The sequence below is a fragment of the Rhamphochromis longiceps genome, linkage group LG15, assembly GCF_057381845.1.
Source record: "Rhamphochromis longiceps isolate RC_006_pf linkage group LG15, R_longiceps_female_GT1.1, whole genome shotgun sequence".
NCBI classification, from domain to species: Eukaryota; Metazoa; Chordata; class Actinopteri; order Cichliformes; family Cichlidae; genus Rhamphochromis; species Rhamphochromis longiceps.
Window position 1 is genome coordinate 20,752,796 of NC_140571.1, and position 13,038 is coordinate 20,765,833.

The following is a 13,038-nucleotide window of genomic DNA, read 5'->3' on the forward strand; positions in this document are numbered from 1 at the left end:
CTTATGGGTCAGGTTGTAACACTCAGGATTTACAATATCACAGAAAGACGATGCTACAGGCTTCAGTTAGCTTGTTAAGTTCATGACAGTACAATTAGAAAAAGACTAAAGTGTTACCGATTCTCTCTAGAGAATAGGGCAGCGTGTCTTAGGGTTTCAAAGTCCACTCCTCTGACTTAAATGCCATCGTGGGACCACAAACCTCGATGAACTAAAGCAACATTGCAAAGAAGAGTAGGCCAAAATTCCTCCACGATGACAAACCCTACAAGTTATTGCTGCTAAAGATGATCTTACGTTTTTTTTTAAAGAGGAATTCAAGCTATTTCCTATTATTTGATGATTTGATAGGCAAAATGTATCCATTATGCCTGAGCAAATGAAGCCCCCTATTAACAGAACCGGTTAAAGCAATATTGGTTATCTTCCTTTCGGATTTTTGGATTGCCAAAGTTGTAACTTTTTTTGTATTTGTTACAAATTACCCAAAATATCCAGCACACTAAGTCTCTATTTGGTATGACAGCAAAAATAGCAGTGCTGTGTTTATTTCCCAAGTCATTTTTTTTTTTCTAGTGTCTGACTTCTGTAAGATCTTTAGTGACGACGCCCGTGATTATCTTCGCCGTTGAAAATAAAGCTGACATGTGCTCCAGGGAGGATTGGCTAAGTAGGTCTGTTTTGTTTTGATGACTCGCTCTGAAGTTTATGTGGAATTATCACTGATTGCAGACAAAGACAGGAAGGGATCTCTCCTCCTTGGTGATGCTGAAATTGGGATCGAGGTCAGCGGTGGCTGTGGAGTTAATAATTTTAGCTATCAGAGCAATTAACTACAACCCAGATAAAGAAACGACAAGCAGAGCGGTTGATACCTGATGTAAGAAGGTAAAACAGATATCAGAGGATGGAAACTATTTGATCCTTTGCTGGTTTTGTCTTTTGTGCAGCTGAAATGTTATTGAGTTGTAAAAGTAATATCATAATAATCTCTTAATAACAGCCTCGGTATGTGAACAGATCTTTTAATCCTTCACGTCCTGCTGTGAGCTCATTGTTGGATGATAGATTTTAATTTAACCTTAACAAGCTCGCAACACAGGTTTGATTTACACCTCTTGTGTCTCGTCACTGTGCATACCTATACAGTTGCTAGCATTTGCGCAAGTAGAGGCACATTTTTAGACCCTTCACAAAATTAATTTGACTCTTGAAAATTAAAATGCTGCACTAAATCAAAATGTTCCCAAGTCTCCGGAGGCATAATTACTGTACTGGCACATACGCCATGTGGAGAAACCGTATCATCAAATATCGACTTAACACCAGTGTGAGACACTTGCGGTTGGTGTCAGGATGCTGCAGCGTCTGCTTCACTGTTCTGCCACCCTCCTTTAGCTTATGATTTAGTAGGCAAATCTCCAGAGAAATGCAAGCAAATGATCGCTCAGAGTAACTGAGACAGACGTAATTAATGGCTCAGTGTTCACATGCTTCTGCAGGAATATGCATGCCAAAAAATTACAAATTGTCCCCCAAGTGAAATACTCCACTGACGCTGTGTTAAATTGCTGCTGTCACTGACCTTGGACTAAATATTTCACTTCAGGTAGAGCTTATCTGGACTAAGTCTATGGGAGCTTTTAGTGAGATAAAACAATAAATCACCTAAAGCACTATGTTCGGGTCCCTTTTTGTATTTAAATGAAAATGCAGGAATCAGCCTGGTCCAATCAGGAGGATTGACAGAGGTGAGGCAGTACGTGAGAAGAACTCACATGTGCGCGTGTGGGTGTTTTTGTTGAGGTTTAAAGGGGATTAGAAGTGAATCAAAGGTGATCAGTGAATGTCATGACAATGGGATTCTTCTGTTAACTCAGATAATTCAACAGAGATACTGTTAATTAAAGCGTTTTCACCTTCATCTGCCAGCCTCATTCACACAAACAGAGGTGTACACTGCATTCGAAGGGACAGTTGTGCTTTCACTTGCCTTTAACCCAAACCTTAACAACCAACGACCTTCCACTCAGTCTAAACCAAAAGTTAGCATTAGTATATAGGCAAGTCTTATGTCTCTCACACAGTGCATTGATGGGCGCTGTGTCTCAGCCACTACAAAGACACCTCAACAAATTTATTATGTTAACTGGATTTGCTAAAAATGACAATATTTGTTGTGCATTTACTTCTATTGTAGGAACAAACTGGCTTAGAACAATGAAGAAAATCTGAAGGAAATAAGAGATAAATTAACACAATACTGGTTTTCATTAAAAGGTCTGTATAAAAAGAGTCGTATTATTTTTTTTTTTGGTTAAAGCTCGTACAACAAAACTGACAGGTCAGGCAAACTGGCTTAATCAAACTAGCCGCATACTGGAGCCTTCTGTGACATAGATTCTTGATGGAGGGCGCTTTAAATCAAAGTGGTGTTAAACAGTAGAAAATATTAGTTTAAGATTCAGTAACCTGGATCTGCAACAACAAGCTATATAAAGTGAGGATGGCAGGTGAGACAAACTGTCACATGTAGGGCACCACCTGTCTGAGAACCATAGGGGTTATGACAAAAACTAGAGAAATCCTTTGATCCTGAAAAAGATCTTTGAAGGCTTCAGGACTGGCAGAAACATCCAAACTTTCGCAGAAGGTCAATTAATCGGCAGTAGCTACCCTCTGCCATAGGATACTGAGGTGTCCAAGCCCACTGTGAGGCATAATCTCAACAGCATGTCCTGTGTTTGCCCTAGGATGTCTGCAACTCCTCACCTAGGAGGCACAGAGCTTGACTTATGGAGAAGCAGCAGTCAGTTTGACTAAGCCCCACACACCCTGATTTTCACTTTTGTCTTTCCATAATCAAAAGGTCTGCATTTGTTAAGAATGTTGCCTGTAGAGATTTTGCCTACACTGACACAAAACCAAACATATTTGGCCTGGCTGAATCGTGCATTGGCATTTAAACAGCTGTGTCTAACCCCATCCTATCCCAGTTCCAATTTTAGACCCAAAGCTGAGTCTTGAAACAGCCCTGTGAAGAAATTAGGACTCCACTTAATGCCCCAGTTTCTGAAACATTCACACTTTTACTTTTTCTTGTTCACAGAGAGCCATAGGTTGTACTGCTAGTGAAGAAACTTGTAGAAATAACACAATCTTTATCTTTACTCCAGAGCTCCAACCTTAGTCTCAGCTACGGTAGTTCCCAGATGGACTCAAAACTTTTTTTCCCTGTAGGTTTGTCTCAGAATGCTGTATGAAGAAGTGAGACAAAGAAAATACAGTGGGGCAAAAAAGTATTTAGTCAGCCACCGATTGTGCACGTTCCCCCACCTAAAATGATGACAGAGGTCAGTAATTTGCACCAGAGGTACACTTCAACTGTGAGAGACAGAATGTGAAAAAAAAATCCATGAATTCACATGGTAGGATTTGTAAAGAATTTATTCGTAAATCAGGGTGGAAAATAAGTATTTGGTCACCTCAAACAAGGAAAATCTCTGGCTCTCACAGACCTGTAACGTCTTCTGTAAGAAGCTTTTCTGTCCCCCACTCGTTACCTGTATGAATGGCACCTGTTTGAACTCATCATCTGTATAAAAGACACCTGTCCACAGCCTCAAACAGTCAGACTCCAAACTCCGCCATGGCCAAGACCAAAGCGCTTTCGAAGGACACCAGGAAAAGTATTGTAGACCTGCACCAGACTGGGAAGAGTGAATCTACAATAGGCAAGCAGCTTGGTGTGAAAAAATCAACTGTGGGAGCAATCATCAGAAAATGGAAGACATACAAGACCACTGATAATCTCCCTCGATCTGGGGCTCCACGCAAGATCTCATCCCGTGGGGTCAAAATGATCATGAGAACGGTGAGCAAAGATCCCAGAACCACACGGGGGGACCTGGTGAATGACCTGCAGAGAGCTGGGACCAAAGTAACAAAGGTCACCATCAGTAACACACTACAACGGCAGGGAATCAAATCCCGCAGTGCCAGACGTGTTCCGCTGCTGAAGCCAGTGCATGTCCAGGCCCGTCTGAAGTTTGCCAGAGAGCACATGGATGATACAGCAGAGGATTGGGAGAATGTCATGTGGTCAGATGAAACCAAAGTAGAACTTTTTGGTATAAACTCAACTCGTTGTGTTTGGAGGAAGAAGAATACTGAGTTGCATCCCAAGAACACCATACCTGCTGTGAAGCATGGGGGTGGAAACATCATGCTATGGGGCTGTTTTTCTGCCAAGGGGACAGGACGACTGATCCGTGTTAAGGACAGAATGAATGGGGCCATGTATCGTGAGATTTTGAGCCAAAACCTCCTTCCATCAGTGAGAACTTTGAAGATGAAACGAGGCTGGGTCTTCCAACATGACAATGATCCAAAACACACCGCCCGGGCAACAAAGGAGTGGCTCCGTAAGAAGCATTTGAAAGTCCTGGAGTGGCCTAGCCAGTCTCCAGACCTCAACCCCATAGAAAATCTGTGGCGGGAGTTGAAAGTCCGTGTTGCTCGGCGACAGCCCCAAAACATCACTGCTCTCGAGAAGATCTGCATGGAGGAATGGGCCAAAATACCAGCTACTGTGTGTGCAAACCTGGTAAAGACCTATAGTAAACGTTTGACCTCTGTTATTGCCAACAAAGGTTATGTTACAAAGTATTGAGTTGTATTTTTGTTATTGACCAAATACTTATTTTCCACCCTGATTTACGAATAAATTCTTTACAAATCCTACCATGTGGATTCATGGATTTTTTTTTCACATTCTGTCTCTCACAGTTGAAGTGTACCTCTGGTGCAAATTACTGACCTCTGTCATCATTTTAGGTGGGGGAACTTGCACAATCGGTGGCTGACTAAATACTTTTTTGCCCCACTGTATATGTAACCCCCCAAATCATAAAGTTAAAGTGGGTTTATCCCACCTTATCTAAACCTAGCGGTCATAAAGTGCAACTACTTTCCTTGAGGGAAATCAGCATACACACAGTGTCTCACCCACTCACACATATCAGGTCTAATTTGTGTGACTCCTCAGTGGTTTTCATCATACTGAGGTTTCATTGTCTTAGCCATAGCAGCGGTAATTAAGTTTGAGGGAGGCTGTTTGATGGGATTGAAAGATGTGAAATTGCCTCTCATAAGTTCTTGCAGAGTGCTAAATCACAAAGCTACTGTACTGTGTGTGTGTGTGTGTGTGCGTGCGTGCGTGCGTGTGTGTGTGTGTGTGCGTGTGTGCGTGTGTGCGTGCGTGCGTGTGTGTGTGTGTGTGTGTGTGTGTGTGTGTGTGTGTGCGTGCGTGTGTGTGTGTGTGTGTGCTCACGTCAAATCACTCCCTGAAGTCTAGTTCCTATTAATTGAGCACCAGTCAGCATTTACACTCTCAATCTTCAGTATTAATATTCTGCCAATACGGTTCTTTCTGTAAGTGTGATAAACTGGCTGCAACTGCTGGCTGCCAACTTCATCCTGGCATTGCATTACAACATAAGGTGAAGTTCACTTTTCTATACGGATGTGCCTCTTAAAGCCTCTACATTGCTTTAAATATGAATGTACTACACTTACCTTTTTGCAATGACCAAGCAACATGTAATTTTAAAGGTCTGTCTTCAGTAGCATACCTTACCTCATAATAGTACTGAACACACCCTTAACAGCTCATCAAATATAGAATAGGTGGATTTACATTTACTCAGGTTTCATTCCATTTAGTTAATGACTGACATTAAAGGGCATGTGCCCAGATATTTAGGTCTTGAATGTTGAAGTTTGGACTTGGGCTAACAATGAAAAAAACCCATCTTCTTCTATTTATACTAGCTAGCGAGCCTTGTGGCAGTCTTTGTAATGAGTGATCTTTTAACTTGTAAATAACAAAGACATTATCTATAAATTATTTTTTATCACCACAAAAATCATTTATAGATAGTACGATAATTTTGTAAAACAATGTTTTAGTCATTAACCTGACCTGTCCAGAGGTCAAGAACTCCTCCTTAGGACAGCTCTATAAACTATTTTGTAAACTCTTAGTTTCTCTTTATTCCTTTTTCTTCCCTTTTCTAAAAAAAAACATGCAAAATATTTGAGCACAACACAGACTTTTTTTTTAATCAATATTAAAGTTTTGTTGGTGAACTTGTGACCACACATGATTGACTGACTGTATATAAAGGTGAGGATAAAATAATTACTCCACAATGAAACAGAGCAACATATTTTTAACATAACCCCCGATAACCTGAACTTCTATTGAGCAAAAGCACAAGCCACTGCTGTGCAGTGATGTGCTTTAACTTTGTAATGCTCAAAGCTTGTAAAATCAAGTTAAAACTGAGCATCGTCTTCCAGTTTACACACAGTACAAAAACTTCAGCAGGAGTTTGAGCTGCCGCTTGAGAAAGCATCATGCCAAAAACAAAAGAAATCAGCTTAGACAACAGAAAAAGAATTGTTGATGCTTACAAAGCAGGAGATGAATTAAAAACCTTATCACAGAGCTTCCAAATGTCAAGAACTGGAATGAGAAGTTTCATCAAAAAAATTAAAGAGAGCTACACTGTGCAGAATAAGCCCGGCAGAGATTGGAAAGAAAACTATTGAGAAAAGTGTCTAAAGACCCCAGAACAAATGCTGAAAACAGTAATGAACAATTAGCCAAGTCAGGACTTTTGATCTCACAATCATGAGAACCTTAGACAGAAATGGACTGTGAGGTTACAGACCAAGAAAAAAAGAGCCCAAGAAGAAGAGACACTTTCCAGCCAGACTGAAATATGCTACGGAAACCTGAACAAAGATGATGCATACTGGACATACACGTCAGATGAGATGTAACTACTGTAGTTTTTTGCCACAGAGACACTGCATACGTTTGAAGCAAGGAATCTTTCTTTTTTTTTTTTCTGAAGTACAACCCTAAAAAACAGTGCGCCCAGTGAAACATGGTGGGAGTTTTATGCTGTAGGGAAGCTGCAGTGCATCTGAATCTGGGAATCCCACCAAGGTTGAAGGATAATCATAAAAAAAAAAGATATGTGCTGATCCTAAAGAAAACCTCAAAGAATTGGCAGCAAAACTGGGTCTGGGTCATCGCTTTGTCTTCCAACGTAATCAATACACACATCGCCCCTGGAGAAGAACTACCTCTAGACGACCAAAGTGAACAAAACCCCCCCGACTTGAATCCAACTGGAAATCTGTGAGGTGAACCAAAGACCAAGGCGCATTCCAGAAGACCATCGCAGACCATCAAGGCATGTTTAAGACGTGCCGAAAACTACAATAAACGGCTGCAGGCCGTTATCTAGCAAAAAGGATATAAAATTGACTAGTAACAGTCTTAACCCTGGTAGTTTTTGGTTTATGTGGTATAATATTGTTTCTGTGTACCAAGTAACATATTTTAAGTGTCCAAAATAAAAATAGAATGTTTAAAAAACCTGTGTTAAGAATTCTTTGCTCTGTTTAAAACAAAAAATAATAATACAGGGCCTAATAATTCTGACTTCATTTGTAAAACATCGTCATACCCGTGGTGTTGACATCCATATGAGATTCTAAATATTAAAACCTCAACATTATCATTAATCAAAATACTAGAATTTCAGTCATCAAAACTGAACCATAAGCATCTTGGGTGGGCTGTAGCTTACCACAGGCTATATTATTTGTGAGCTAGTTCAATTAAAAATTCTACAAAATGCACCAATATCACAAATACAGCTCCAACTGTCTGAAAACTTGTCAGAGTGGCCACTATCCACATGAATGAGTTGGATAAAAATATTTCCCCTCTGTATAGTTGTTTTAAAGGTGGAAAGTATCTGTAGAGGCCAAAACTGTTTGTGTGCAAGGCTGTAAACATGCTGTTTTTAATGGGAAGTTTTAACATATGAGTTTATGGGGATTGACCTGGAAGCTGGTCTCAAGTGGCCATTAGAGGAACTGCAGTTTCACTGAGTAAAAGTCAGATGTGTCATGCCATTTGAAGTCTCTGGTCTGCTAGTTATTTAGGTTTAATATTCAAGCTCATTTAGATACTATATTTAGGCTTAGAACTATATATATCAAAGCTGCATTTATCAGCTGGTCTTTAATGATGTTTGAAAACACCCGTCTGCAATGTCTGAAAGTAGGGAAAGTAAACCGAAAAGAGTTGTATGACAGCACAGACCATCAGTCTTTTCATCAGTGTCATTTAAACTGGGGGTAAATTATAATTTAATTATTTCCTTCTGTAAAGATGTTAGAGGTTGGTTGTTGTTCTTCTTAACCTACCCTAACAGAGCTTTCTTTTGTGGATTTGACTCTCCTCTAGGACTTAACCAAGCAGCTGGACGAGGTGACCCAGAACTCGGAGATTGTGGAAATCCGTCAGAAGGAGGCTGAATGTGAACTAGAGGCAGCCAGAGACCGAGTTCAGCAGCAGGCAACTGAAATACTTCTCAAAGCCAGTAAGACCCACAATCTCTTCCCTTTCTCTTTTCATGAGACCTGTGAATTCTTGCATCCGCACTAGACTCAAGATGCACTCTATGCTTTCCGTGCAAACACGTCAAACATATCGACTAACAGCTCCCCTCATCTTGTCTGACACATCGTTGCCTGTTACACTTTAATAGCATGTTGCTGTACTGTATATCGGCTAATGGTGTTCCCGGTCCCTCAGAGGCTGCTAGAAGAAGCCTTGCTGACGACAGTGCCCAGTTTGTCTGTGTTTATGTGCACATGTAAATGGCTAAATAGGTGTATGTTAGAATCTGGTCTAATGTCTTATGATGTATTTCCATCACTACTTTGGTTAACAACATTGCATAAACATTACTGTCTGAAACGTGTGAGCAATCGCAGCCACTTTGGTGCGGAGTCATTCTCGGCCCATTAGCTCCAATGAGTTCGTTGTATCCAATGAGAGCATTTTATCACTTTCCACTGGAGCTACTTGCATGTTAGAGACAAATAAGATCCAGCTGGTAAATGCAGCCATGGGAGTCTCATTTACCACACTACAGTTCAGAGGACCTCTCAAGGTTGTTTGCAAAGAAATGACCATGAGTCCTTTTTGCCTTTTAAAGTGCCTTTTGTTTTTTAAGTTATAAAGGTAAAAAAAAAGTGTAAGAGTGGTAAATTTCAACTTATCATCCTTCAACAATTACTAAATGTGTAGTCTTGAGTTTAAGTTTTATGGTTTGTATGTCCAGAAATGTCCAGCACATTTTCACTCCCAGCTCACATACAGATGCTTGATAAGGACCCTTTCTTGCCACATTGGGTGTCCATTCATCCATATATTTTCCTAACAGCTTATCGAGTTAAGGGCCAAAGTGGGGCTCAAGCCTGTTCCAGCTGTCACGGGGGAGAGACAGGGTCTCTAATCCATTGCAGGGCTAGCATAGTGACAAAAATAACCTTTCAGACTCTCACTCATACTTACAGCTAATTTAGAATCAGCATTTAAGGCCTCTCACAATCACAAAGACCAATCAGTTACTAACTGGCTACCACCAGTTGGGTAACAAAAATGTTTATTTCCAAACTTGTGGAAGTGAAATCGGTCACAAAAATGGCTGCAACATGATCACCTGTAGTTCACAGGGAAGATGGAAACTTATCTTCAGAGAGTTGTTATTTACTCTCCAAGTTCTAGTTTCACTAGAACTTGGAGAGTAAATAGTGAAACTAGAACTTAGAACTTGTGTGAAGCTTTCTAGAAACAGAATTATCGCTGCAACTAACACGTGAAAAAACACAACTTTTACTTCCTGTTTTGCATTGTACTTTAACAGTTTCACTACTGCTCTGGGAATAGTTTTAAAAGTATTTGTGGGCATGTCAACATTTTCATTGCTAACTACTGGAGAATGTAGCAAGCCCCTAGAGATCAAAGCAATCTCAAGCAGGTTTTCAGTGAAGAACTGTATAGCTCTGAAGTACCCAGAGACAAAGACATGACAAAGCAAAAGAATTCTAGCTCCACATAGAAAGGCCCCAGGGAGTTGTAGACCTTCTTCCTATGAGTCAGGGTCAACTATGGCACAATCACAAAACTGAAACTTTTTGACAGCCCCTCGTTGTAGCTGTGTTGGCAGCATCAATAAGAACCAGCAACATGCTGATTGCATCAGTTGAATATTTGTATTCTTCTCGCCTCTGCTCTGCCATAGGTCAGATAAGCAGTCTGCAGGCCACCCAGATGACCCAGGAAGCAGCCATCAGAGACCTGGACAACGAGCGGAATCGGCTGAAGGACAAGGTGGTGCGAATGGAGGAAGAGAGGGAGGCCCTTCAGAGCCAGGGCCAAGCACTGGATGAAAGACAGAAACAGCAGCTCCAGGCCCTGGAGAAGGTGCGTGTGTGTGATGGTGAAGTGTTTTGTATTCATGTCGGACAGGAAGCAGCTCTGTTATGAATAACCAATAAGTCATCAAGATGCAGAAACTGATCTTTTTTGTAGTTTGCTTCACACCAGTTTAAAATACAAGGACTGTGAAGAAGTCAGTGCCCATACTTTTTAGTGTAGTGGTCCAATGTCGATGGAGTTGAGCAGTAATAAGTAATACCTACTGACATCAGGTTTTCACATTAGGGTTACTTTGTTAGAAAAAAAATTGTACCCAAAATGTTATTGTGAAACCCCAGCATGAAGCCTTGGTCTCCTGTATTTTTTTGTATTTATGTGCATTTTAAGTAGTGAACTTGTCTCTCCTGACCATGTGACCAGGATCAAGCAAAAGTAGATTTAAACGTAGACTCTAGTCCAAATTCATTTTTCAAGTTTTCTTTTGCTTGCTTCTCTTAGTTTGTGATACTGACTGTACAGACGAGACTGCAATCCCCATGTGAGGCTGATGTCTTTCCCAAACCAAGTCTTTACAGAAGTAAAAAGAGCACTTGATTTTAATTATTGATGTATCTGAGAGAGTTGTACTTGTAGGCGAAGTCAGATTTTTAGATAAGAGCATGTAGATTTACAGTATGCATAAATACCCGCCCTGTCTATCTTTCGTTAGTTATTTTAGCATATTTAGTGCGTTGCAGAGGAATTCCTAGGGATTAAGAAGAAAATTAATCGTAGGTCTGCAACAAAGTTTAAAGCATGTCATCTGTGCAAGATGACCTGTGGTCGTCAAACAGTTGAAAGGGTCAAACTTGTCGATCACAGCTTTTACAAACTCTGAAAAAAGGACAGCTGCTCCTCTTTTTAGAAAGCGGGACTCTTAAAGGTCAGATGATTTAAGCAACAGCGTAGTCAGCAGACCAACCGCAGCCGATAGTAAATGTCAAGTGTTGCAGCCTCATGTGTGTTTTCCCATTCTTTTATATCTGACATTTGTGCAGTGTAATCCTCTGGGAGCTGAAAGACTTCTCCCACTGAGTGTGGTTGCTGTGAATTTAGATGTCTTCCCAAGGATAATGGAAGATCTCAGATCACTTAAACTTCATGCCATCTTTCTTCTATGGCTGAAGCTAAATTTCCAAACCTTTCAACACTGATTCATCATTATAAATTGGCTCTTGATGAAATTTATGCAAACTCAACTAAATTTGATAAAAGTTCCCATCTGACCTCGACGGGTTCAGTTGATTTATTAATGTAAAATAACTTTATTTATGCTTAATGAAATTTTACCTTCACGCTATGAATGCTTTTTGTATTAAAGGTCCCAGAGAGGTGGGTTGAATTTTTTCCAATGTATTTTTGTGTCACATAGTCTACATGTTTTCTCATCTGAAAAAACACATTGAAAACTTTTATTTATGTTGCGTGAAGTCACAACAACAGTTGCCTCAAAGCTCTCCTATAACAATACAGAAAAAACAACAATCAGACGACCCTCTCTGAGGAAACACTTGTCAACAGTGGGAATGAAAAACGCCATTTTAAGAGAAAGAGACCTCCAGCAGAACCAGGCTCAGGGAGGATCAGCCATTTGCCACAACTGGTTATAGGTAACTGTTACTCAACCAGTTTTACACTCCCTCTAACCTAAAGCCAGAATCTCTATTTGGTTCACGTTATTTATAACCAGCTTTGAGCTGGTTATAAATAACGTGAACCCGTTTCTGTCTCCTCATAACTGTCTGAAAAGAACTTTTCATTTCAGGTAAACTTAAAAGAATTTTCTTAATACAGTGATATTTTAACCCTTAGTAGTGAAATGGAGAAATTACACTGGTGTTTGTATTATACTTTGGACATATCACCTCGATCAAAATGCAGTTATAGGGTCTCAGGACCCCCAATGGAGCAGCAGATCAAAATGCTGCACTGAACATGAGTGTCACAGTAACTGAATGTTCCCCTCTAAAGTTTAGTAAAGTGAGTAAACAGAACATAACATGTAATGCCAAAAGAAAACAGTCACAAGCTGAACGGGCAGTGAAGCAAGAAATTGGGAAGAGAGCATTCCCATCTGCAGTAATTTATATTTGGCGGTGCAGCTCTGTTCAGGGACCTCTTCACCCTTTACATATGAAAGCCAGTGGCGAGGAGGGCTGCAGCAGGACCAGATAGGGAAACGGTGCCAACAGATGAGACACTGACCAAGTCAGTTAAAACATGGAAGGATAATTGACTGAAGTTATAAAGAGCTAATTTACTTTTTCTGCTACACTGAGACAGAGTTGGGTTGCGAAGTGGCTTGAAACCGAAAACAAAACAAAAACAGTAAGAACCATTCATAATCAGCTATAGCAGCCCTGACTCAGATGGGTTCATGAGTGTTTTAGATGTAAATACTTACTGCTAAAAGTCCCGTAAAAAACAAATGCTTTGTACAATTGAATGATAGTGAATGTATCGTATTTGTAAAATAAATTAAAATTACCTTGATGTAAACATTGCAAAGATGATTTTTATAATTACATTTAATTGTTAATGTAGTGATATTTGGCACAGTTCCTTCCAAGTGAAATCCATATAAATTTGCATCTTTTTTGGCAATGCAGACCATGTTTTCTTCTTTCCTTGTTTTTTTAAGACAAAGATTGGATCAATTATGGTTCGAAATAAGCAACATTAGT

At 40.1% G+C, this 13,038-nt stretch overlaps 1 protein-coding gene across 3 annotated transcripts in view; it reads left to right on the forward strand.

The window, feature by feature from the left end:
- Positions 1-13,038, forward strand: part of fam184ab (family with sequence similarity 184 member Ab) — a 221,781-nt gene that overhangs the window by 94,953 nt on the left and 113,790 nt on the right. For all 3 annotated transcript variants that reach the window (XM_085382213.1, XM_085382215.1, XM_085382214.1), the window contains exons 7-8: positions 8,333-8,468; positions 10,179-10,360. In XM_085382213.1, the coding sequence (XP_085238339.1) occupies positions 8,333-8,468; positions 10,179-10,360 (318 nt within the window). The remainder of the gene's footprint in view (positions 1-8,332; positions 8,469-10,178; positions 10,361-13,038) is intronic.